This window comes from Kogia breviceps, chromosome 13 (assembly GCF_026419965.1).
Source record: "Kogia breviceps isolate mKogBre1 chromosome 13, mKogBre1 haplotype 1, whole genome shotgun sequence".
NCBI classification, from domain to species: domain Eukaryota; kingdom Metazoa; phylum Chordata; class Mammalia; order Artiodactyla; family Physeteridae; genus Kogia; species Kogia breviceps.
In genome coordinates, this window is record NC_081322.1 from 42,051,174 (window position 1) to 42,073,201 (window position 22,028).

Genomic DNA, 22,028 nt, shown 5'->3' on the forward strand with positions numbered 1-22,028 from the left:
ACTACTGAAGCCCGTGTGCCTAGAACCCATGCTCTGCAACAAGAGAAGCCACTGCAATAAGAAGTTTGCACGCAACAAAGAGTAGTCCCCTGCTTGCTGCAACTAAAGAAAGCCTGCGCAGCAACGAAGACCCAACACAGACATAAATAAATAAATAAATAAAAATCAAGTTCCCTTAAAAAAAAAAAAGTTTGCAATACACGAAAATGCCACAGCTTCTATGTACAGGGAGTGAGACTTATGGAGAGAATTTGGTAAATTTAGGAAGAATCAGACTGTCAGGCTAGAAAACTCACTCCTGGCCCCTAGCAGTTGTGTGTCCCTTAACTGGGCCAAACACAAGCACATGTGTCTGCATATTCAAGCCCTCTTCCTTCGGGGTGCTGGAAAGCAAGATATCTTTTTTTGTAGTTATAATTTTTATGGTTAGACAAGTGTGGTTTTTTTTGTTTTTTTTGCGGTACGCGGGTCTCTCACTGTTGTGGCCTCTCCCGTTGCGGAGCACAGGCTCCGGACGCGCAGGCTCAGCGGCCATGGCTCACGGGCCCAGCCGCTCCGCGGCATGTGGGATCTTCCCGGACTGGGGCACGAACCCGTGTCCCGTGCATCGGCAGGCGGATTCTCAACCACTGCGCCACCAGGGAAGCCCTAGACAAGTGTTTTTTGGTAGGGCATTTCTGAATGACTTGAAAACTTGAATTTAGAGCTATGATTCTCCTAAGAGAGGAAGGAATATCAGAAATAGAAACTTCAAGCGGCTTTGTCAAAAGAAACACACTCTCACATGCCCCCTCCTCTTCCCAGTCGACAGTCGCGGTGTTGCGGGGAGGGGATCCTGATACTGAAGGGAGTGTGTAGCAGTCCCTCTGGCCTGCAAGAATCAGTGACACAGAAGAACAAATACGGAAAAATATTTTATGGCAATAAGAAACAGTGTAAAAAAATGCAAATTCTCATCTTTTTATTTCTTCTACTTTTACAAAACTATTGTTTCAAAACTTTCTTACAAAATTTAAAAAAAGACACATACACATGACATGCAGGAGATGAGAATAATGTTCCTCTAATACAAAAGCAGTAAACAATATTTCAGGTGCTACACAACACGTCTGGCACATTTATTTATTAAGACCAGAATCCTCAGAGTTAACCACTGCGATATTTTCTAACTCAGTATTATCGGTTGTGGAAAGTAATTTGCCTGAACTGCTCTCTTTTTCAGTCTCCTCCCAAGTAGTTGTCAGAGGCTTCCCGAGGGTTTCTGGAAGCATGAACGTTAGCACTCCACTCACGAAGGCCAAAGTACCAACAAGCAACTAGAAGGAATTAAAAAAAGAATAAGTGACACATCGAGAAAGAAGGGTATCCTTCAGAGAATAATCATTTCTGAACCTTTTTCAGAGGACAATAGAATTGAATTTGACCTAACAGTTGTCATTTATTCCTCAGTGAGACCTTTTGGTTACTTATGCTGGTCCAGGGGTTCTTTAATTTGCTGACTAGGCTTAATCTGATCACTCATTAACCACCTACTAAATAAATCCCAGTTACTACCTGCATTATTACTCGTGTAGGCACTGTCCTAGGAGCTACACAGGGGAAAAAAAGTCCCTGCCCTGTCTTCCCAGACTCCAGAGTCTCATGGGGAAACCCAGAGTCTTGGATTTGGACTTGACGGCCAGGGACTGTGTTAGTCAACCCTGCCCCAGCCCAAAAAAATGACATGCTATCAGCATCCAATAAATGGTGGGGAATGAATGAATGCATGCATGCACAAATGAATGTTTCAATGAACCAAAACCTACAGAATTTAGCGAGAAACAAAACAGAGGCAATGGAAACTAGCTGCAACTATGGGAGAGGGGTGGGTCCAAGTGATTTCCTGTAAAAATTCAGTATTTCTTAACTTTCCAGGTTTTGACACATAAAAGGTAACCTTTTAGACTAGCACCAAGGTGTTTGCTTTTAAAAATGCAAATCACATTAAAAACTAAAGTCTGCACATCTATTCTCTGTTGATCGCTATGTAGATTTTGGGTGGATTTTAGAACTAAATCTCTATATGGTCTGTAAAAACTTTGTCCTTACATCATTTAAACCCCTTTAGCAAAAAAAATACTGCCTGGGAAGACCCCATAAAATTAAATTAAGGCATGGTTTTTCTGATAAATCTGCATACTTGGTGCTTTCACAGCCTCTGAGACACAGTGCAACTGTGACGCGCTATGAGGCCACATCACTAACAGACGTGACCTGGGAAGACAGCTCCTTACTTTGTTTGCAGAACACTGACAACCTAAATCTAGAAATACATGAGTAAAGCCTAGAAGCAGTAACAGAATCTAAAGTGACATTGCAAAGGACGCAGAAACCCCAGAAGTGCCCTCTGCCAGGGTCTGAAAAACACTGAATAAGTCTAAACAAGAAATAGAATCAAATGGAAGATCCAAGACAAGACTGGATTTTCCTTTTTAACTTGGTAGTAAGAATAGTCAGGCACTAAACAAACTCAGAACCCTCCATCTCCTCTCTCACTCTCAGCAGAAGACCTGGTCTCCCACGGCCCTTGGCCAGCTCCCCCAACCCCACTACAAGCATCCCCCAAACCTCCCCCCTCCCCCTCCCCCCACCTCCTTTCCCCTCCCCCCTCGCCAACCCCCGCCCCCCACCGGCCAGGAGGAGCCTTTGTCACCTCTCACCTCCTCCTGCGGGTGGGAGGTGGAAGGGTGCCGGTGGGGTGGGGTCTTCCTCCATCCGTAGACCTCCCTTCTTACCCGCTGATTTGTTTTTTTGGAACACATCAATTGGATCTAACTTTTTAAAAGATCTGTATTGGAGTATAGTTGATTTACAATGTCGTGTTGGTTTCTGCTGCACAGCAAAGTGGATCAGTTATACCTATACATATATCCTCTCTTTTTTAGATTCTTTTCGCATATGGGTCATTACAGAGTATTGAGAAGAGTTCCCTGTGCTATGCTGCAGGTCCTTGTTGATTATCTACTTTATATATAGTAGTCTGTATATGTCAATCCTAATTCTCACTGATGTTTGATCTTTTCCTTTCCACTGGCTAGCTTCCCTTGGTAAAAATAGAAGTTCTTGAGCCTCTTCTAATTTCTGTACCCACTCTGCCCAGGAATTTGTACTTGCGACCTGTATGACCCTGGGCAAGTGACTTAACTTTCCTGCTCCTCAGTTTCCTTATCTGTAAAATGGAAATACTACTACTACTACCTGCCCCCAAAGGACTGTTGAAAGGATTAAATTAAGTAACACATTTAGGGCACTCAAAACAGGGACTGGCTTATGTTAAGAGTCAATAAATGGTAGCTATCATTACTACTCTGGAGTCTTTTGAAACAAGCAAAGAGGCCCTCTGCCTCAGCCCACACCCCACTGCAGCCCCCAGCCCACCCTCTCCACAGCACTCACTGCTTCTCCTTCCATCCCGCTCCCCACAGCATGGCCCACTCCCACCACCCACAGAAGCTGCTCTTCCCGGGCCACAGATTCCTAGCTGCCAAACCTGATGCACGTTTTCCTGTTCTGCCCTTTCTTGGCTGCTGTCCTGTCCTGCCTTCCTCACCTGCCCTCCTCCTTTGGGGTTCTGGTCACCTCCCTGTCTCCCCGGCTGCTGCATCTCAGTCTCTGCCCTGGACCCCTCTTTGCATCAGGCTTTCAATGCCACCGTTCCCACGGTTCTGCTCTTCAGTCTCCCTCACCTCTTCATAAGCTGACTCCCAAATCTGTACCTCCCATGGGGGTGGTCCCCTGAGCTCCAGACCCGCCTCCTGGACGCCTCCCCCAGCCTCCGCCATCAAGCAGGTACCTCACACTCATCACCCACAATTCAAGTGCACTGTCCTTCCCCACCTCAACCTTGTTCCTCCTCCAGGTTCCCTCCAGCCCCGAGAACAACCCTCCCATCCCTCCAGCTGCCCGGCTCCACCATATGCAAACTCATCATGGGCCCTGTGGATACAGCTTTTCCATCCTGTCCTCTCCAACCCACCTTTAGGTCTGAATGGTCTTCTGTTCTGCTCTCCTTTGAGATCCTGCCCATCCTTTCACCCATATCTCCTGGCCCCCTCAAACCACCCTGGGTGTTAGCAGTAATGCTTGCACCCAAACTCAAACTGGTCAAGTTCCTTTTCCCTCTAAGTTTTTGCCTTCCTGTTTCCTCGGCGTGGAACTCCCTTCTCTCCTCCTCCACCTTGCTGACCCTCACTGGCTCCTCCAGGCACAGATTAAAGCCCCCTCCTCTGGGAAACCTCCCCTCTGGCCCTAGCCTCGGTTGGTAGCCCTCGCCTACAACCGCATAACCCCAGCATTTCCCTACCACAGCCCTCTTCTCTGGGGCTTCTGCCTTCTGCACCAGACTGGACATCTCTCAGGACAAACGCTGTTTCTCTCATCTCTGCTGCTTATCACCTAGCAGGGAGGCTAATTCAAAATCAACACTCGACCTTTGCCAAATGAGTTCATGAATACAAACAGGATATGAATTAGGTGTCCACTTTTTTTCCTTAGATTACTAAAATAATGATGGTTGATAATAAAAGCAACAGAAGGAGTGATTTTCATGTGCTTCTTTTTGAAAGAGAAAATATAAGCTTATCTTCTAGATTACCATTTCTATTCCTCAAAATGAAAATACTGGCTCCCTAGGCAGTCTGACACCCATAAATAAGCTTAATGAGAAATTTAATAATTTTTTTTACTCATTAAAAATAACAAGTAACATCTACTACATCCAAAGGAAATACCTTCACAGAATACTTTTGCAAATATACACAAGACCCTGCTGACAGATGTTGCCCTAGAGAAGGGGGGACCAGGGTCAGGGCGGAGGAAGAATTTATTTCTCTACATCCCTTTTAGGACTGTTTGTTTATTTGTTTGACCTATGCAAAAGGCATGGTATTTGGGGTTGAACCCAAGTTCTGTCACTTAAATAGGGATAACAAAAACAGTACCTGCATTCTGTGAAGACTACTTCTTGTAAAGCACTTAAAATAGAGCTTGTTACATAACAAGCACTATTTAAGTACCTGCTAAATAAAATTTAAAAACCCCTTTTAACTCTGTAGCCCATAATGGACTGTTATGGATGTCCTTTAAAAACAAATCTTTATTTGGTTTTAGTGATTTTATAGCAGTTGGCTTTTATAGATTTGTCTACCTTCTTCTGTGTGTCTTAGCTTATTTTTAAAAACATCTTTTCCATTTTTATCTTTTATTTATTTAACAAAGAACATAAAGTGCTAGCACAAAGGGGATGCTTCTGGAAAAGTCCGTGACCTAAAAAGAGTGGTGGATTCTCCAAAACTCCGTCCTGTGTAGACCAGACCCAACGCCCCCAATTAAGCAAACTTGACTGAGTGCCTGTTACTGGGACACGAGAGAGAACCATGCTGAGCCAATGATTCCCAACGAGCAGACGCACATACCACCTGTGTATGCCAGGTGATTTTTTTTTTTTTTTTTTTAAGGACGTCTCACAATTTGTTTCACTACTTATGAGATTGTTAGTGTATTTTAGAAAAACATGTAACTAGTATAACACCCATGATTTCACTGTTATTGTTGTTTAGGGCAAAGCTAAATTTTAAAAGCCATTCTATTTGATTTAAAATATTAAGTAAATTATAGCATAAATGGCATGCAAGGTGAGAGAATTGCTCCTGTGGATCCAGTTGTGGGTACAAAAAATGCCCTATCCTTTAAGAGTTCAACAATTTAACTGGGGGACAAAGACATACATGTGAATAATACAGCCAGACTGCAACAGCGGGCTGCGGAAAGGGTACACACGAAATGCTACACAGACCTGGGAAAGGGAGAGGTTGCATCACTGGATCTGGGTGGGCTTCTTAAAGAAGTGGGGTTTGCTCTGGTCTTAAAAGAGGTTTAGGGCTTCCCTGGTGGCACAGGGGTTGAGAGTCCGCCTGCCGATGCAGGGGACACGGGTTCGTGCCCCGGTCCGGGAGGCTCACACATGCCGCAGAGCGGCTGGGCCCGTGAGCCATGGCCGCTGAGCCTGCGCATCCGGAGCCTGTGCTCCGCAACGGGAGAGGCCACAGCAGCGAGAGGCCCGCGTACCGCAAAAAAAAAAAAGAGGTTTAGCTGCCTCATCTAAACCCCTAGAGTTTTGGGCCTTCCACTAGTCGTCCGGCAGAGGCAGTGCAAGAGGACAAACTAGGAATGAGGCAAGTGGGTCCAGTTCTGGTTTCATTTCCCCAGCCATGCAAGTCACAGCCACTAAAGCTCCAGGACACCCTCATCCAGAAGAACCTGGTGAGGCCATTGCTCTCTACGAAGCCCAGGAAGACCCTGTGAAAGGGACTTCATAGACATACTGGGAAGAAATCACTGCCTTAACGCATCTTATGGTCCTGGGAGCCCTCAGGGCTCTGACCTAGATGGAGTGCAAGCTTCTGAGGCAGCCTGGGTCCTAAAAGTTCTTGGATTTACCTCTTAAAAAGGAAAAAAAAAAGGTCTATATCTGTCTATCTACCTATCTACCATAAAATATGATATAATTTTTTAATGCATAAAACAAATGCACAGTTTAAGAAATAATTATAAAGCAAACACATCATGGTCTTGATCACCCACAAGAAAACACTGCTTGCACCCCAGAAGCCTCCCCTTCTCTCCTCTACAGGTGGTCCTGGTTTAGTCAATTAGCCTTATCTGCTTTTCTGGTTTTAACATTACTTTCATGGCTACAGAATGTATAAAACTGGTTCCATTCTCTTAAAAAAAAAAAAAAGATACATGAAGTTTGGGGGGGAGGAGCATTCTCTGCAGAGGGGATGTTCAGGCAGAGGAAGGGGGGTGGGGAATGCATGAGAACAGGGTGTGGAGAGGAGGAGGAAGTGTGTGAGGAAACAAAACAAAATAGGGAACATGGGCAGGGGGTCAATCTGGAAAGGCCGTGAGTATCAGGCAGAGTTTGGGTTTTGCTCTGAAGGTGAGGAGCAGTTGGACCAGAGCTGCGGTTCAGCAAACTACTCTGATGGGGCCGGGGGCGTGTGCAGGGAGGGAACCAGGGAGGCAGATGGTGATGAGGGGCTGGACTGGAGGCAGGTGAGTAGGCTGGTTGTGAGAGAAGGAGAGGACTCGGTGTCGTGGGTTGGAGGGCGTGGGAGAATAAAAAGTTGGTGCTCAGGTGTCACGCTGCTGGCCACGGACTCCTACCCCAGAGCGGAGACAGGTGGAAGAAACGCAAGTCAGCGGCCGGCTGGGTTTGGGAAACGGTGAAGCTGTTAAGTCGCCCAGGGAGACTATCCATGGGGCTAGTGGGTCTGCAGCTTGGAAGAGAAGTCAGAATCAGGAGAGGTTACCCGCGCAGGGACTGAGAAAGACATCCAGAATGGCTCTTGGAGAATGAAGCCATCAGAAGAACACAGGAGCACAGGAGGAGCCCCAGAGGGAACAGCCTAGAGAGAATGAGGACCAAGAAGTCCCGGGAGAGGGAGCCTGGAGGGGGAGGGAGGGAGGGCCGGCACACCCAGGGCTCTCCCCTAGGTGGTGCAGCCCCTCAGGCCACCCCCCACATTCCCCACTGTCCCCATCTCCCTGCCCCCTCCCCTCCCCCATCCTCCTCCTGACCCGTGTGTGTAACAGTGGTCCGCGTGGTTTCCCAAACTCTCAGCCCGGCCACGAGGACACGTGCAAACTGCACGGAACCCCTCGCACACTTCATAACCAGGAGGATGGCTCACGCTGCCGGAGCCAGGAAGAAGCACGCAGGCAGCCTTGCCTGTGAATAGCCCCTCAAGTTTCGGGGAAGCTGGAAACCACAGATCCCTACACCTCTCCAGCAGACACCAATGGGTCCTTCCGGGAGCAGCAGCCTCCAGAACTGGCCTTGACCAGCCATCACACGGTGGGAACACAGAAGCAAGGGCTGGGGGTGGGAGGCAGCCTGCGAATCCAGACAGAGGGGCGCAGGCTGAGAGACCAGAGACCCGAGCTCTCCCTGCACAAATCCCGGCTTCATGATGTGCTGAGGAGACGTCCTGCTCTGGCGGGCAGAGCTGCAATTGATTAACAGCTCACAGCCGGTCGGGGGCGGGGGGATGGGGAAGAGGGGGAGAAGGCAGTCAACGAACAAGAAAAACAGCAACCCACCACCCTACTTACCAGCTGGTGGGCTGTTAATTAGGTTTCTATAAACCCCCATAACCCAATTATAAATTGGCCTCCAATAAATAAAAATAGAGAAGGCAGTCAGCTCTTTTGCCTTGCTGCTATCTCAGTAAAGTTCTGTAAACGGATGAACACCTGTGGCGTGAAGATCCAAACGCTGGAGAGGTAAATGCAGAATGGGGCCGCGATGCTCCCCACACGGCCCACCGTGCTCCCACTCCCCACAGCCAGCGACCTGGAAACACGGAGAGTATTAATGCAGCAGCGAGACCAGAAGACAAGAAAGGCACAGGATGCAGAGAGTGAGGGAACAGCTGCCCAGAGCCCCTGCCCACCCTTCCAGCAGAGAATAAATAGTAAAACTTAACTTAGCTTAATAGACTTGGAAATAATTTTACTTTAATTTTTTAAGAATTGTTCATGATTTATATTCTCATTCTGTGAAACAGCAGTGTAAACAAGCATGCAGATAATTCAAGACAATTCAAGACCAAAAAGAAGGTAAACCAATCATCATCAGCTATGCAGATGAGGCTCTTACATATACTCATTGAGTCTAATATTGCAGATAACATCAGTCTTCTAGAGCAAGAGTTTATTTGGGGTATGGAGTGGGGATTTGGGAAACCAAAAGGTTTATATATATGGAACATCCTATTTCAATTTTTTAAAGTCAAGCAATATCTTAATGTGCTTTCCTTTAAAAATTATTTAAACCTTGTAGAATGTCTAGTAGGAAGCAAAGAATGTGCCTTCAACATAAATAAGTATCTCTTATTGAGCCTAGGAGAAAGGCCCCAGGAGAAACCAAACCTGCCAAACAGCTTGATCTCAGACTTCTAGCCTCCACAACTGTGAGAAAATTCACTTCTGTTGTTTGAGCCCCTCAGTCTGTGGTGCTTTGTTATGGCGGCCCTAACAAACTAACATAACTGACATCGGGACATCAAGAGATACAACCTGAGAAAATTAGCCTTGAGTCCATGTAAGTCAACTGTATTTCAGACTTAAAATGGTTTTAGGATAATAAGAGTGTTATTTCAAAACAAGTTCTCTAATATCCTTGCTAATGACGTATAGACAAAGCCTCAGATTCAGAATTAGCATCATATGTAACCCTCCCATAGCTTGGAGCTCCAGTAACTTCTACGGAAAGAAAGCATTTATACTCAAAGGCCAGATGTAATCAAATGACACGTAAGTGAAAGATAACAAGAAAACAACAGAAAAATAAGTAACTCTTACCTTACAATGGTTGGATACAGCTCTGCTGTATAAAGGTATATAAGGCCAAATGCTGCCCCTATGGAAAATTTTCCAGCCATAGTTGCCACCACACACCAAACATGGTAATCCTGAAAAAATATATATTAGCAAAATAGACCATCATTTTGTCATCAAGTAATATTTTAAAAAGAAAAATAGAAAATCCTTAAAATTATTACTTAAAACTTTCTAATTCTCTAGTAGTTTTCAGAACAATGAGAGTTTTATTTTGTAAACTCGACGCATGGTCTGCAAAAGCTTTCCATCTTTATGAAATTTAGAGGAAAGTTTTATTGTGCCTGCCTGCAGCCTTGGAGATTTCAAATTACCAAATAAGAAAAGCTATTTGCTGGGGCTTCCCTGGTGGCGCACTGGTTGAGAGTCCGCCTGCATATGCAGGGGACGCGGGTTCGTGCCCCGGTCCGGGAAGATCCCACATGCCGCGGAGCGGCTGGGCCCGTGAGCCATGGCCGCTGGGCCTGCGCGTCCGGAGCCTGTGCTCCGCAACGGGAGAGGCCACAACCATGAGAAGCCCACGTACCGGAAAAAAAAAAAAAAAAAAAAGAAAAGCTATTTGGGAAGAGACACTTTGGAATGAGACCCTCTCAGGTGGTTTCTGCTGTCGTCCCGGACATGTTCTACTTCCTGCAGTAGTTCTCAGAGACCTCCCACAGTCCATCTTTTCTCTCCACCTCTGTCTGCCAGCTGGGTGTTGAGACCGAGGTGACCTTGGAGCTCATGTGTGAGGAGTGGCAGCACCTCTTTCAACCCGGGTCCCTGAATGATTCCATGGAGCCAAACACCCCCTTCACCACTCCCACAGCCACCAACAAGGTACACCCACATCGAACTTTCTATGAGCAAGAAATAAATGTCTATGATGTGAAGTTACTGAGATTTGGTGGTGCCTCTATTAAGGCAACCAGTGTCACCTTGTCACCTTAATTACTATTGTAGATGATATTTGCTGAATGAATTAATGGGACTTAAACATTTTTGTATTGTGTTGACATTACCATTTGGAGAGAAGTTTTATTAGAGGGGAAAAATTTGTGGCTAAGGGTTAGTACTCTATTTCTAGAAATCCCCATCAGCCACTTTCCTGTCTTCCACATTACCGCTGGGGCTTAACCACCGTAGAACCTGAAGGTTCTAGGGTTTCCCTAAATCTTCACCGCTCAAAGACAGCTGCCATCAGCTCAACAAATATAACTGCAAGCTACTTAAAAACACAAACAAAAAGGGTGTGGATGAAGCTCCCTCAAATTGGCAGAGACCTCCTTGTCTTAAGCAGTTTTAACTGATGTGTATCAGTTGTATATATCAATCACCTGGAAACATCAATATATTAAAACATGTGATTCACCAAACCTGATAATTAAGTGAAGCATTACTATAAAAGGAAGTCACTGGTTAGCTTGTTAAATTTCAAACAATATGCAAAACTTAAAATGCCTTGATCTAAATGTTGAGATACTATTGCTTAATAATTATAAAAATCGATTTAAAATAAAGTATTTTAAAGTATTGTTAGAGTGACCATATTTTCCATATTGAGAATGAAAATACAGGTTTTACATTTTGGGGGGAAAGAAAGGAAGCACTTCTGGGTGCAAGAGGTATTCTAGGGGATGGAGTTTGCCAAAATACAGGAATGTGAAAGCCATTTCAGTAGTTTATGTCACTGTTTCTCACTAAGAAACTGAATTTTAAATTTTTTTTTTTTTTTTTTTTTTTTTTATTTTTATTTTTTTGCGGTATGCGGGCCTCTCACTGTTGTGGCCTCTCCCGCTGCGGAGCACAGGCTCCGGACGCACAGGCCCAGCGGCCATGGCTCACGGGCCTAGCCGCTCCGCGGCATGCGGGATCCTCCCGGACCAGGGCACGAACCCGTGTCTCCCGCATCGGCAGGCGGACTCCCAACCACCGCGCCACCAGGGAAGCCCCCAAGAAACTGAATTTTAAAAACAAGCTCCTCGGGGGATTTATGCACACTAGAAATTGGAAACTACTAATCTACCACAGTGAAAAAAAAAAAAAAAAAAAGACTACTTAAACTGGAACAGTCCTGAACATAAGACTCATCATATCTTTCAGCTGTCTCCATGGCTCCCTCCCTCCTTCAGGTTTCTGATCAAACATCACCTTCTGTGAGAGGCACGCCATCCTCAATCACCTTAGATAAAATAAAATAGTTCACAAGTGCGTCCCCCCCCCCATACACAGTCATTCGCCATCCCTCATCCTTTTTTGTTTTTCTTCGTTATACTCAGAGAAACTTGACTCACTGCACATTCTCAGCACCTAGGAAAGAACCTGGCACATACTAGAAGCTGGATAGATCTTTCATGAACGAATAAAAGTTTAAGATGACAAATAATTACCGGAAGGTGCAATCTACTCTTCTCACTCAGGATGATCATGTTGGCAAAATACAACAGTGGCCATCTCTCGGAAGTGGGATTATAGGCTTTTCTCCCTACCCCCGCCCCACATTTCTTTTTTTTTCCTTAAATTTTCAGCTATCTGTGTAACAGAGAAAGAATCACTTTTTTTTTTTTTTTTTTTTTTTTTTTGCGGTACGCGGGCCTCTCACTGTCGTGGCCTCTCCCGTTGCGGAGCACAGGCTCCGGACGCGCAGGCGCAGCGGCCATGGCTCACGGGCCCAGCCGCTCCGCGGCATGTGGGATCTTCCCGGACCGGGGCACGAACCCGCGTCCCCCGCATCGGCAGGCGGACTCTCAACCGCTGTGCCACCAGGGAAGCCCAAGAATCACTTTTAAAGAAAACATTTAAAATACTATGTACAGCATACACTGTATCCATATGTCTTAATTCATCTTCATATTCATAAGCTGAAAATGCTCCCATCACACTGTCACAGTATAACTAGCCACTCCCTAAATAAAACATAAAGTAACTCACCTTGGGGATCACCATAATCACACCATTGGTCACTGCACTTGAGAGAAGGGAGAAAACCAGAATGCTTCTTCTCCCCACGTGGTCCATCCCGAAGCACACAAAGATGTAGGCAGGAATTTCCACTGCACCTGTCATGGAGCAAAACGATGCATCTCAATAAGCCACAGTGTCCAACTGAACAAGGGGACCCTGCCTTCTAGCCCACCACCCAAAAGGCATGGTCAGCCCTCTCTCTGCTTCCAGGGGCTTCTGAGAACTATCTAACAACTGCCTGAGAGGCAGCAAGCCCCACGACTTTTAAACTCACTGGAGTGGGCAGGATGTTTGCTGTGCCGTGCACTAATGCTCACATAATCTGCCTAGCACTTATCACCTGTCTTCGGAATCTTATCCCGGGACTAGGCAGGAAGCTCCCCAGGACACAGCACAGTGACTGAAGGATGGGCCGGTTGAGTGAATAAATATGTACATTAATAGGCAACATTGATCTTTTTTGACCTTTGACTTCTGCTTGGCAGAACTATGGGGAAATGTTTGTACTGTAGCTTCGAACATGGCAATTAAAGTAGAAAATTCAGTGTCAGCTTTACATCTATCAGCCAGAATGCATCAGGAGGCACGCAAGAAGTTCTCTCAGCAAAACCGACCAAACCCAATAATAGCCTCTGAGAAACTGTCACTGTTTACGAGCCTAGCTTGTCCACGTAATTCAAAGGTCTGTTCTTTCGACCCTCCGGAACTTGCCTAACCCCAGGACACTACCCACCACTGCCTTTTAGGACTGATGTGCATTTTCCCATTCAACTACAGAATGCTGCAAGCACCTGGACTGCCAGGCCTGGGTCTACATGTCTCCTACAGCTTTGGGAACATATCTCTGCGGGTGGACACATAATTTCTGAGCTAACATTCTTAGCAGTACATCAGAAATTAAACTCAGTTGCAGCTGCTCAGAAAAACAAAAACAAAAACAAAAATGGCTGGACAAAGACAAAAAAAAATAACATTCTGAGCCCCATTGGAGAGACAGCCTCACTCCTTTTCATTAACATGGAAAATAAACAACTCCAGAGAAAAGGCCTCCCTTTCACAGACCCTGCTGTTGGGTCCATGCCTCCAGGCCCAAACAGTAGGTACATCTATTACTCTACTCTTTTGTTTGTTTGTTTATCAAACACTTTTCAAGGTCAAATAAATCAATGATTCTCCAAAGAACTTCATGGGAATAGGCCTGGATTATAACTCCCACTTTCCAACTCAGATTAAATGACTTGAGCCCAGTGAGTAAGTGACAGCTCAGGGACTCGTCTTTGGGAGCCAAGGCCCCTTTCCTGCAAACCTCCCTCCCTCACGTCTGATTCCCTCCACGTCTGACTCAGGGCTCCCCTCTCTACAGCACTGTGTGCAAGGCCACCAACCGACTTCCTGGAGTCTAGCAAAGCTGCACAGCAACTGGGAAACAGCTGAAGAAACCTTTTAAAGTATATTCCACCTTGATGTTTCTTGAGTTGTTGTATAGATGCTGCATCTAAATTTTGACTTGACTATGCCTGGGATAGAAATGGTGCAACCAATGAGGCCCAATCTGTCTGGGATTAGGACCATGTGCCCTTAATCTTCTTTACTTCATAATGTATAACCCTATTCTGCTCCTATCTCCACATAACCTCAAAGATATGTCTTCAGGCTACTGTAGCGCTTATCACCTGCAAGTAGCACAAAACCTAAGCTGAAATTCCCACCAGCCCCAAACCATCTCAGGAGATGAAAACTTGTTCAAAAATTTCACAGCACGGAAGTGTTGACTAGAAGTGCCCGTCAGGCAGAGGGCTGCTGGCAAGGGTAATGACATGAAAAATCAAAGGCAGTGGAGACTTTAAAACCATGGTATTTGTCTTGAAAACATTTTTATATTTACGAGATTGCCCGGTTTCTTGAGAATTTACATCTCCATCAAAATTAAGACTATAGCATAAAGATCTAAAACTCCAGCACTCCTAAGCTTCCCCATGCCACACCCCACCCTACTTCATTCTCCTACCATTTGCTGCTCTGTTCTACGAATACTGCATCCTTTCTCCAATTGACACATAGAATGTGTTTGAAGTCAAGATAGGCTCTTTTTAGAAACTTGTTGGTCTGCTCAAAGAAAGAGTAAAGTTTTTTTCTTAAAATTACTTCTCTCATAATTTCTGCTGAGCTATAATAAACAAAAACAGGTGTCTCATTAGAGCACTTTAATGAGAAGGGATGTTAGCTATGTATAAAAAATTTAAAGCAAACTTTTCTGGGGATAATATCAAATACAAGCAGCCTACACGGAAGTAAACAGCTGGACAAATGCATTTCTGATAATTCTCTCGTGTCTGGTATGAATTTGGTTTACCCTAGGAGTCATGCCTCAAGCTATCACAGCAGTATCTGAAGCTATTTTAACCTGCTACTGAATTAAAAGAAGCATGACAACATAAATTACAGTTGCATGTATTTAGGTTATTTTACTGACTAAAATTCCTAAACTAGGGACATTTGAAGGTAGAAAGATACCAGAAGATCTCCAAGACATGTTAAATATTAAAAGGAATGCAACTTGCAAAGAACAGTATGTAGTGAATAATCTCATTTATGTTAAAATATAAAACGTTTATCTTCACAAATGTATGCAGATGAATAAAAAGAGATTTGAAAGCACAAGCAAAAGGTTATAGAAGTTACCTCTGAAGGATAGTTCTGAGATGGCAATGGGCTTAAAGAAAGGAAGCATGCAAGGAGAAGAGGCAGAAGAGAAAGGAGGGACTCAAGTCTTCTAACTGTTTGCATTTTTTAAAGAGAATATATACATGTGTAACACTAAGAGAGACCATAATCACGTAGTTGGCAGTATTGTTCCTGGTAGAAGAAAAAGACAATAGAAACACTCTCAAAACTTGGTAGAAATTTCACTTCATGGCTACAACTTAAATATAATTTAACCACTTACCCGTGAGGAAGAGATTTAAATATTCATTGCCTCCCAAATTAACAGAATTCAAGGAGAAGGTGTAGAACCCAAAACACCCCGTGAACCAAATCAGCCAAACAATAAGTGTCCTTGTTCCAATACTCCAGTCATAAAACAGATCTGATAGGGTGTGCTTCTCAACTTGAGAGGGCTTATTACCAGCAGAACCATTGTGATCCAGTGATAAAAGTTCTGACAGTTTACAGGATCTCGTCCTATTCCACTTGGCCATCGTATCAATTACTTTTTGTGCTTCTTCATATTTTCCCTCCGAGAGAAGCCAAAAAGGTGTCTCTGGGAGCATCCAACAGCACAGGACAAAGGGGACAGTCACCGTGGAGAGGACTATCTGATAGATCCACCAGGTCCTGACCAAGTAGCCCGTCAAAGCCACCACCATGGTTCCAAAAGCAAAAAAGGAATGCAAGTGGATGGATGCCCACGTCCGAGACTTCATGCCGACAAATTCTGTCACATAGACAAACACCACCACGAGATAGCCACTTCCAGACTGCAAAACAAAGCAGGGAGGGTGGTCCAGATTTAAGGTCACACACATAACTACTAAGGAGTCCAATCACTCTGCAAATCACACATAGGCAAGAAAGAAAATGACAAAGCATTGTTTTCTGAAACTTGTATCATATTTATACAATGGCATTTAATCCGATCCATCCTTCTTCTTTAAATGGGTCCTTTCATCTTCCCACACCCTGTCCACCCCAAATGGCAAAACTTGAGTGGTTATGCATGATATAAATGTTAGACACTGCCTTTTGCTTCATTTAAATATTCCTTTACAGTGTGAATTTATGTCTCCGTTCCTTGCAAATGTGTGTGTCAATGTATCTATATGGAGAAGAGCCTTATTATCAGATCCTAAATTTTAAATGGGGACAAACAATTTATGGTAACTAGTGAGAAGAAAAAAGGTTTGATTAAAACTTCATTTTGACAGGCAATAGCAACAACAACAAAAAATACAGACAAACTGCACTTCAGGGAAATTCAAAATTTCTGTGCATCAAAAGGCACTATCATCACCAGAGTGAAAAGCCAACTTACGGAATGAGATATATGCAAATCATATATCTGATAGGAGACTAACCTCCAGAATATGTAGACAACTCCTAAAACTCAACAATAAAACAAGCCCTTACAGGATATTTGGTTCTGTCAGAAACATCCACAAAACATTCGGTCCACACCAAAAGGTTCCTGTAATTTGTTCCTATCCAAAACATCCATGAGCATATTTGGTCTATGCCAAACGGTTTTGGACAGGACCAAATATCAAGTACCTTTTGGCCAGGACCAAATGTTTTATGGATGCTTTGGACAGGACCAAACGTCTGCTAACCAAACAAACAATCAAATTCAAAAATGGGCTTGGATTTTTCCAAAGAAAATACAGGAATGGCCAATAGCACACAAAAAGATGCTCAGCATTACTAATCATTAGGGAAATGCAAATCAAAATCACAATGAGATGCCACCTCATGGCCATTAGGATGGATAGTATCAAAAAAACAAACAAACAAAAAATAACAGGTGCTGGTGAGTATGTGGAGAAATCAGAACCCATATGCACTATTGGTAGGAACGCAAAATGGTACAGCTGCTATGCAAAACAGTATGGGAATTCCTCAAAAAATTAAGAATATTATTACCATATGATCCAACAATCCTATTTTGGGAATATATCCAAAAGAACTGAAAGTGAGATCTCAAAGAAATATTTTTATACCCATGTTCATAACAGCACTATTCACAGTAGCTAAAATGTGGAAGCAAGCCAGGCATCCATCAACAGATGAATGGATAAGCAAAATGTGGTATATACACACAATGGAGTATTACTTAGCTTTAAAAAAGGAGTATTCTGACATAAGCTCCAACATGAATGAACTTTGAGGACATTATACCAAGTGAAATAAGCTAACTCCAAAAAGACAAATACTATGTGATTCCATTTTTATGAGGTACCTAGAGCAGTCATATTCATAAGACAGAAAGCATTCGCTCTTTCCCTCGGCGGAAAGAGGGAATGGGGAGTTATTGTTTAATGAATATAGAGTTTCAGATTTGCAAGATGAAAAGAGTTCTGGAGATGGATAGTGGTGATGCTTGCACAACAGTATAAATGTACTTAATATGTACTGAACTATATGCACTTAAAAATAGTTAATATGGTAAATATTGTTATGTGTATTTTACCACAATAAAAAAATGGGGGAAAAAACTTTATTTTGAAAATGGGCCTATCTTTTTTAAAAAAATAAATTTATTTATTTATTTTTGGCTGCATTGAGTTTTCGTTGCTGCGTGTGGGCTTTCTCTAGTTGCGTTGAGCGAGGGGGCTACTCTCTTGCGGTGCACGGGCTTCTCATTGCGGTGGCTTCTCTTGTTGCGGAGCACTGGCTCTAGGCACGCAGGCTTCAGTAGTTGCGGCTCATGGGCTCTAGAGCAAAGGCTCAGTAGTTGTGGCGCACGGGCTTGGTTGCTCTGCGGCATGTGGGATCTTCCCGGACCAGGGATCAAACCTGTGTCCCCTGCATCGGCAGGCAGATTCTTAACCACTGTGCCACCAGGGAAGCCCCCCAAAATAGACCTATCTTTAACAAAATTTAGATTATAATAACAATATGTGATCCCTCATGGAATAAACAAAGAATGAAACAAATGATGGATTTTTTTTTTTTGCTGTACGCGGGCCTCTCACTGTCGTGGCCTCTCCCGTTGCGGAGCACAGGCTCTGGACGCGCAGGCTCAGCGGCCATGGCTCACGGGCCCAGCTGCTCCGCGGCATGTGGGATCTTCCCGGACCGGGGCACAAACCCGTGTCCCGTGCATCGGCAGGCGGACTCTCAACCACTGCGCCACCAGAGAAGCCCCAAATGATGGATTTTTGTGTGTGTGTGTGGAGGGGGGTGGCGGTGAAAGGATTAGAATTTTTCCTACAAAATTATTTCATATTTGACTTTTATAAAACAAATTGTAAAATTAATTTTTGCTAAATTTTTCTAGAGTGCCACTGATTTCTCCAAAGGCCTCTCTTAATCCTTTGATTTTTGAATCATACTCTTTTGAAGGCTCATCTTGTCATTATCCTTGTGGATGTTAATTTCTTCTAAAGTTAACTGGTGGGCTCCCCTGGTGGCGCAGTGGATGAGAGTCTGCCTGCCGATGCAGGGGACACGGGTTCGTGCCCTGGTCCGGGAAGATCCCACATGCCGTGGAGCGGCTTGGCCCGTGAGCCATGGCCGCTGGGCCTGCGCGTCCGGAGCCTGTGCTCCTCAACGGGAGAAGCCACAGCAGTGAGAGGCCCGCGTACCAAAAAAAAAAAAAAAAAAAAAAAAAAGTTATCTGGGTTCTATATGGGAAAATAATCTAAAAAAGAGTAGATATATGTATAAGTATAATTGATTCACTTTGCTGTACGGCAGAAACTAACACAACACTGTAAATCAACTATACTCTAATAAAAATTAATTTTAAAAAAAAGTAAACTGGTTTATCTCTGCCAGATCCCAATTGGTCAAGGGATCTGTGTAGGATTCAGGTAGTTTTCCCCCACTGCTTTCAAAGACTTTCTGTAATCTACAATCTTTTGTAAGATCTGCAATTTCACTTTGCATCAGAGTTGCAAAGAGGCTAGCCTACTAGCAGTAAGCAGAGAGATGCTTGATGGGGACTATTGTATTAATGGTCAGTTTCATATTTTGTGGCAACAGCTTTTATTTCCCCATGAAACCTTGTAATTGCAAGACTCAGATAATGAACCCTGATAACGAGGACTCCCATACAGAAGAATCCAGTTGTTTGGTAAATTTAAACCTTCAAATACTGCAAATTTCCCCATTAAAGTAAGTTATAACATCAGTCCCCAAAATGTTTTTTTCAGTGCCAGTTCTTTTTGTGTTCACTCACACTTCCTACTGGTTACTTCTGTCACTGGGCTCAAACAATCCATTGCACAACTGCCTAAATAATTCCAGAAGCCTCCTTGACACCATTCATACCTGTCACCTCCACTGATAACACTCTATTCTTCACATCTACCCCGACCCCACCCCCAACATAGCAGCCAAAATGACCACTTCGCCCCTGAATTCACTGAACTCCTTCAGGGGATTCCCATTGCCTTTTGGAAACCTGGCAAACTCTTTGTCATCCTACAAGGCCCTGCCTAGTCCTCTCTCTCTCTCTCTCTCGCCTTCAGCCTTATCATGTATTTCACCTCCTGTCTACTCTCCAGGCCTCGGGACCTTCGGTTTCTTCACATCTCAAGGCCTTCTCACTTGCTGCTGCCTCTGCCTGGAAGGTTCTTCTCTCACCCACCCCTCAGACTAAAAAGCCCCTGACTCTCCAGACTCCCCATCCCATCCCCCGCTGCGGGACCCCCTCCACTGTTAGTCCTCCATCATCAACATTGTATGGATTTTTTAAATGGCCCGTCAGTGTCTTGACTTCCTCTATGATGTAGGGTTATTGAAACAGCCTTGTCAGGTTTACTTAGCATTACACTCTGGAGGCAGATCCATAAATGTGCTGAGTGAATGAATCTGCCTGCATCTTCCCTACTCAAAATTGTATTACAAATACATTTCCCATAAAAACCAAAGGAAGGAGCCACAGAAAATTAAGGCCACATTTTACAGAGGTATTCTATGGGTGGCTGTCTCATTTGCTTGGCTCTGGAAATCAACTCATGGTATTTTGCAAGACCGAAACAGATATTTTTAGAATTATCCTCTTAAATCTTCCAAAAGAGGGCTCCACACCCTCTCAAGACCTGTCTGTGCCTCTGTTGTACCATCATTCTCACCAGAAGGTCTCTTATCAAATCTCACCCTGTAGCTACAGAGCCATTTCCTCTTATTCTGTCCTCAGTGGAGACAGAACTGCTGGTCGTTATCTTTTGTATTAAAAACTCTACATTCATATATATATATATATATATATATATATATATATATATATATATATATATATATACATTTTTTAAAGATGCAACACCTTCAATTCTCCTAAATTTTTTTAATGCATCCTCCTATCCTTGGCCATCTGTGTGGCTTTCTAGGAACCCTTCCCAGCCATCGATGAAGACTCCAAAAGAGAATACACCCCCTTGCCCTCTGAGGGCATGCAGTGACCTCTTCTTCTGAGATTGAAGTCCTTGGCTTCTCCCCAGACCCTTGGATCATCCATTCTGGTGAGAGGGGATGCATGCCCTGCTCTGTGTTCAGCAAGATCACAAGCTCTCCCTGAAGATAAAACTTCACTCGGTTATCCTTGGCCAGTGACCTCCAAACAGAATCACTGCTGCTGTTGTTTGGTAGTTTGGAAGCTTTCTGGAAGCCTCACCAAGTGTGGAAACAGCTTCCTCACTCTCTGGTCCACTTCCAGTAATAACACCCTTGTAGGCAGTTCCCACTCCGTGCCAGGTACTGAACTGTGGATGCGTACATGAATCTCACTGAATCCTGGTAACAGCCCAGTGAAGCAGGTATTATTTTCTACAGTTTATAGATCCGAAATTAAGGTTTGAAGAGGATAAGGTATTTGCCCAAGGTCATACAGTTGAGAAGCCAATACATGACAAAGCTGGGATTCAAACTCATGCCCTTTCCACTCTACTCCCCTGTTCCCCGTAACAGAAATGTCCGATGCCTTCTTGTTTTCATTCTTCCTGCACATTATACAAGTGACTTTCTTAACAGTACACCTGAACCTTCTGTTTGGCTCATGCATACAAAGCCTGACTAGACCCATACAATTGCTCAGAAGTAAAATAATTTGTAGCAATTATTTGTAATGGCTACAAATAATGACTTTTTTTTCTTTCTTTCCCCTTATGCCTTCCTCTCTCCCTCTTGTTCTCCCTGTCTCCTCTCTCTCTTTTGCTTTATAGTATCAGCTAGAATCCCCAGTACAATGCCAAGTGGAAGTGATGTTCCACAAATCCTTGCTGTTAGTAATCCTGGAACGTGAATCACCTGTCAAGCATCATGTCAAATGTAAAGATTCTGCCTACTAAGCAACAATTTTTCATTTTAATGAGTTCCATTCTAAGCATAGGACACTAATATTCTACAGAAAGACTTCTGCAGTGGAGTGAACAAAGATTAGTCCTTGATCTCTCTCACTAGATTCTAAATGAACAAGACTAAGAGAGTTAAGGTTTAATATAAAAGTCCTGGGCTTCCCTGGTGGCGCAGTGGTTGAGAGTCCGCCTGCCTATGCAGGGGACACGGGTTCGTGCCCCGGTCCGGGAGGATCCCACATGCCGCGGAGCGGCTGGGCCCGTGGGCCATGGCCGCTGAGCCTGCACGTCTGGAGCCTGTGCTCCGCAACGGGAGAGGCCACAACGGTGAGAGGCCCGCATACCGCAAATTAAAAAAAAAAAAAAAAAAAGTCCTGCAGTGGAATTAAAGAGGCAAAACAAAACAAAACAAAACAACAACAACCCAACTCACGATAGCAAGAAGGAAGCGTGTGACTATGAAGCTGTAATAATCAAACGTGAATGCCGCTGCTATGCCAAACAAAAATACACCGGTGCTTGTGGCCCACAAGACAAGTCGTCTTCCTGCCCTGAAAAATAAGAATTACACAGAGGAAGGAGCAAGGTGTGGCTGCAATAGTTTAAAACATCCACTCTAATTCATGAAAG

At 44.2% G+C, this 22,028-nt stretch overlaps 1 protein-coding gene across 2 annotated transcripts in view; it reads right to left on the reverse strand.

The window, feature by feature from the left end:
* Nucleotides 1–945: 945 nt before the first annotated feature.
* Nucleotides 946–22,028, reverse strand: part of SLC22A16 (solute carrier family 22 member 16) — a 33,966-nt gene continuing 12,883 nt past the window's right edge. Inside the window, exons 3-8 of one of the 2 annotated variants that reach the window (XM_059083601.2) lie at nt 21,832–21,949; nt 15,332–15,863; nt 12,352–12,479; nt 9,406–9,515; nt 8,296–8,395; nt 946–1,316 (exon numbers count right to left, since the gene is read on the reverse strand). In XM_059083601.2, the coding sequence (XP_058939584.1) occupies nt 1,119–1,316; nt 8,296–8,395; nt 9,406–9,515; nt 12,352–12,479; nt 15,332–15,863; nt 21,832–21,949 (1,186 nt within the window). In that variant the 3' untranslated portion in view covers nt 946–1,118. Of the gene's footprint in view, nt 1,317–7,105; nt 7,320–8,295; nt 8,396–9,405; nt 9,516–12,351; nt 12,480–15,331; nt 15,864–21,831; nt 21,950–22,028 lie in introns of those variants that run through there. The other variant, XM_067011250.1, reaches the window with a different exon arrangement.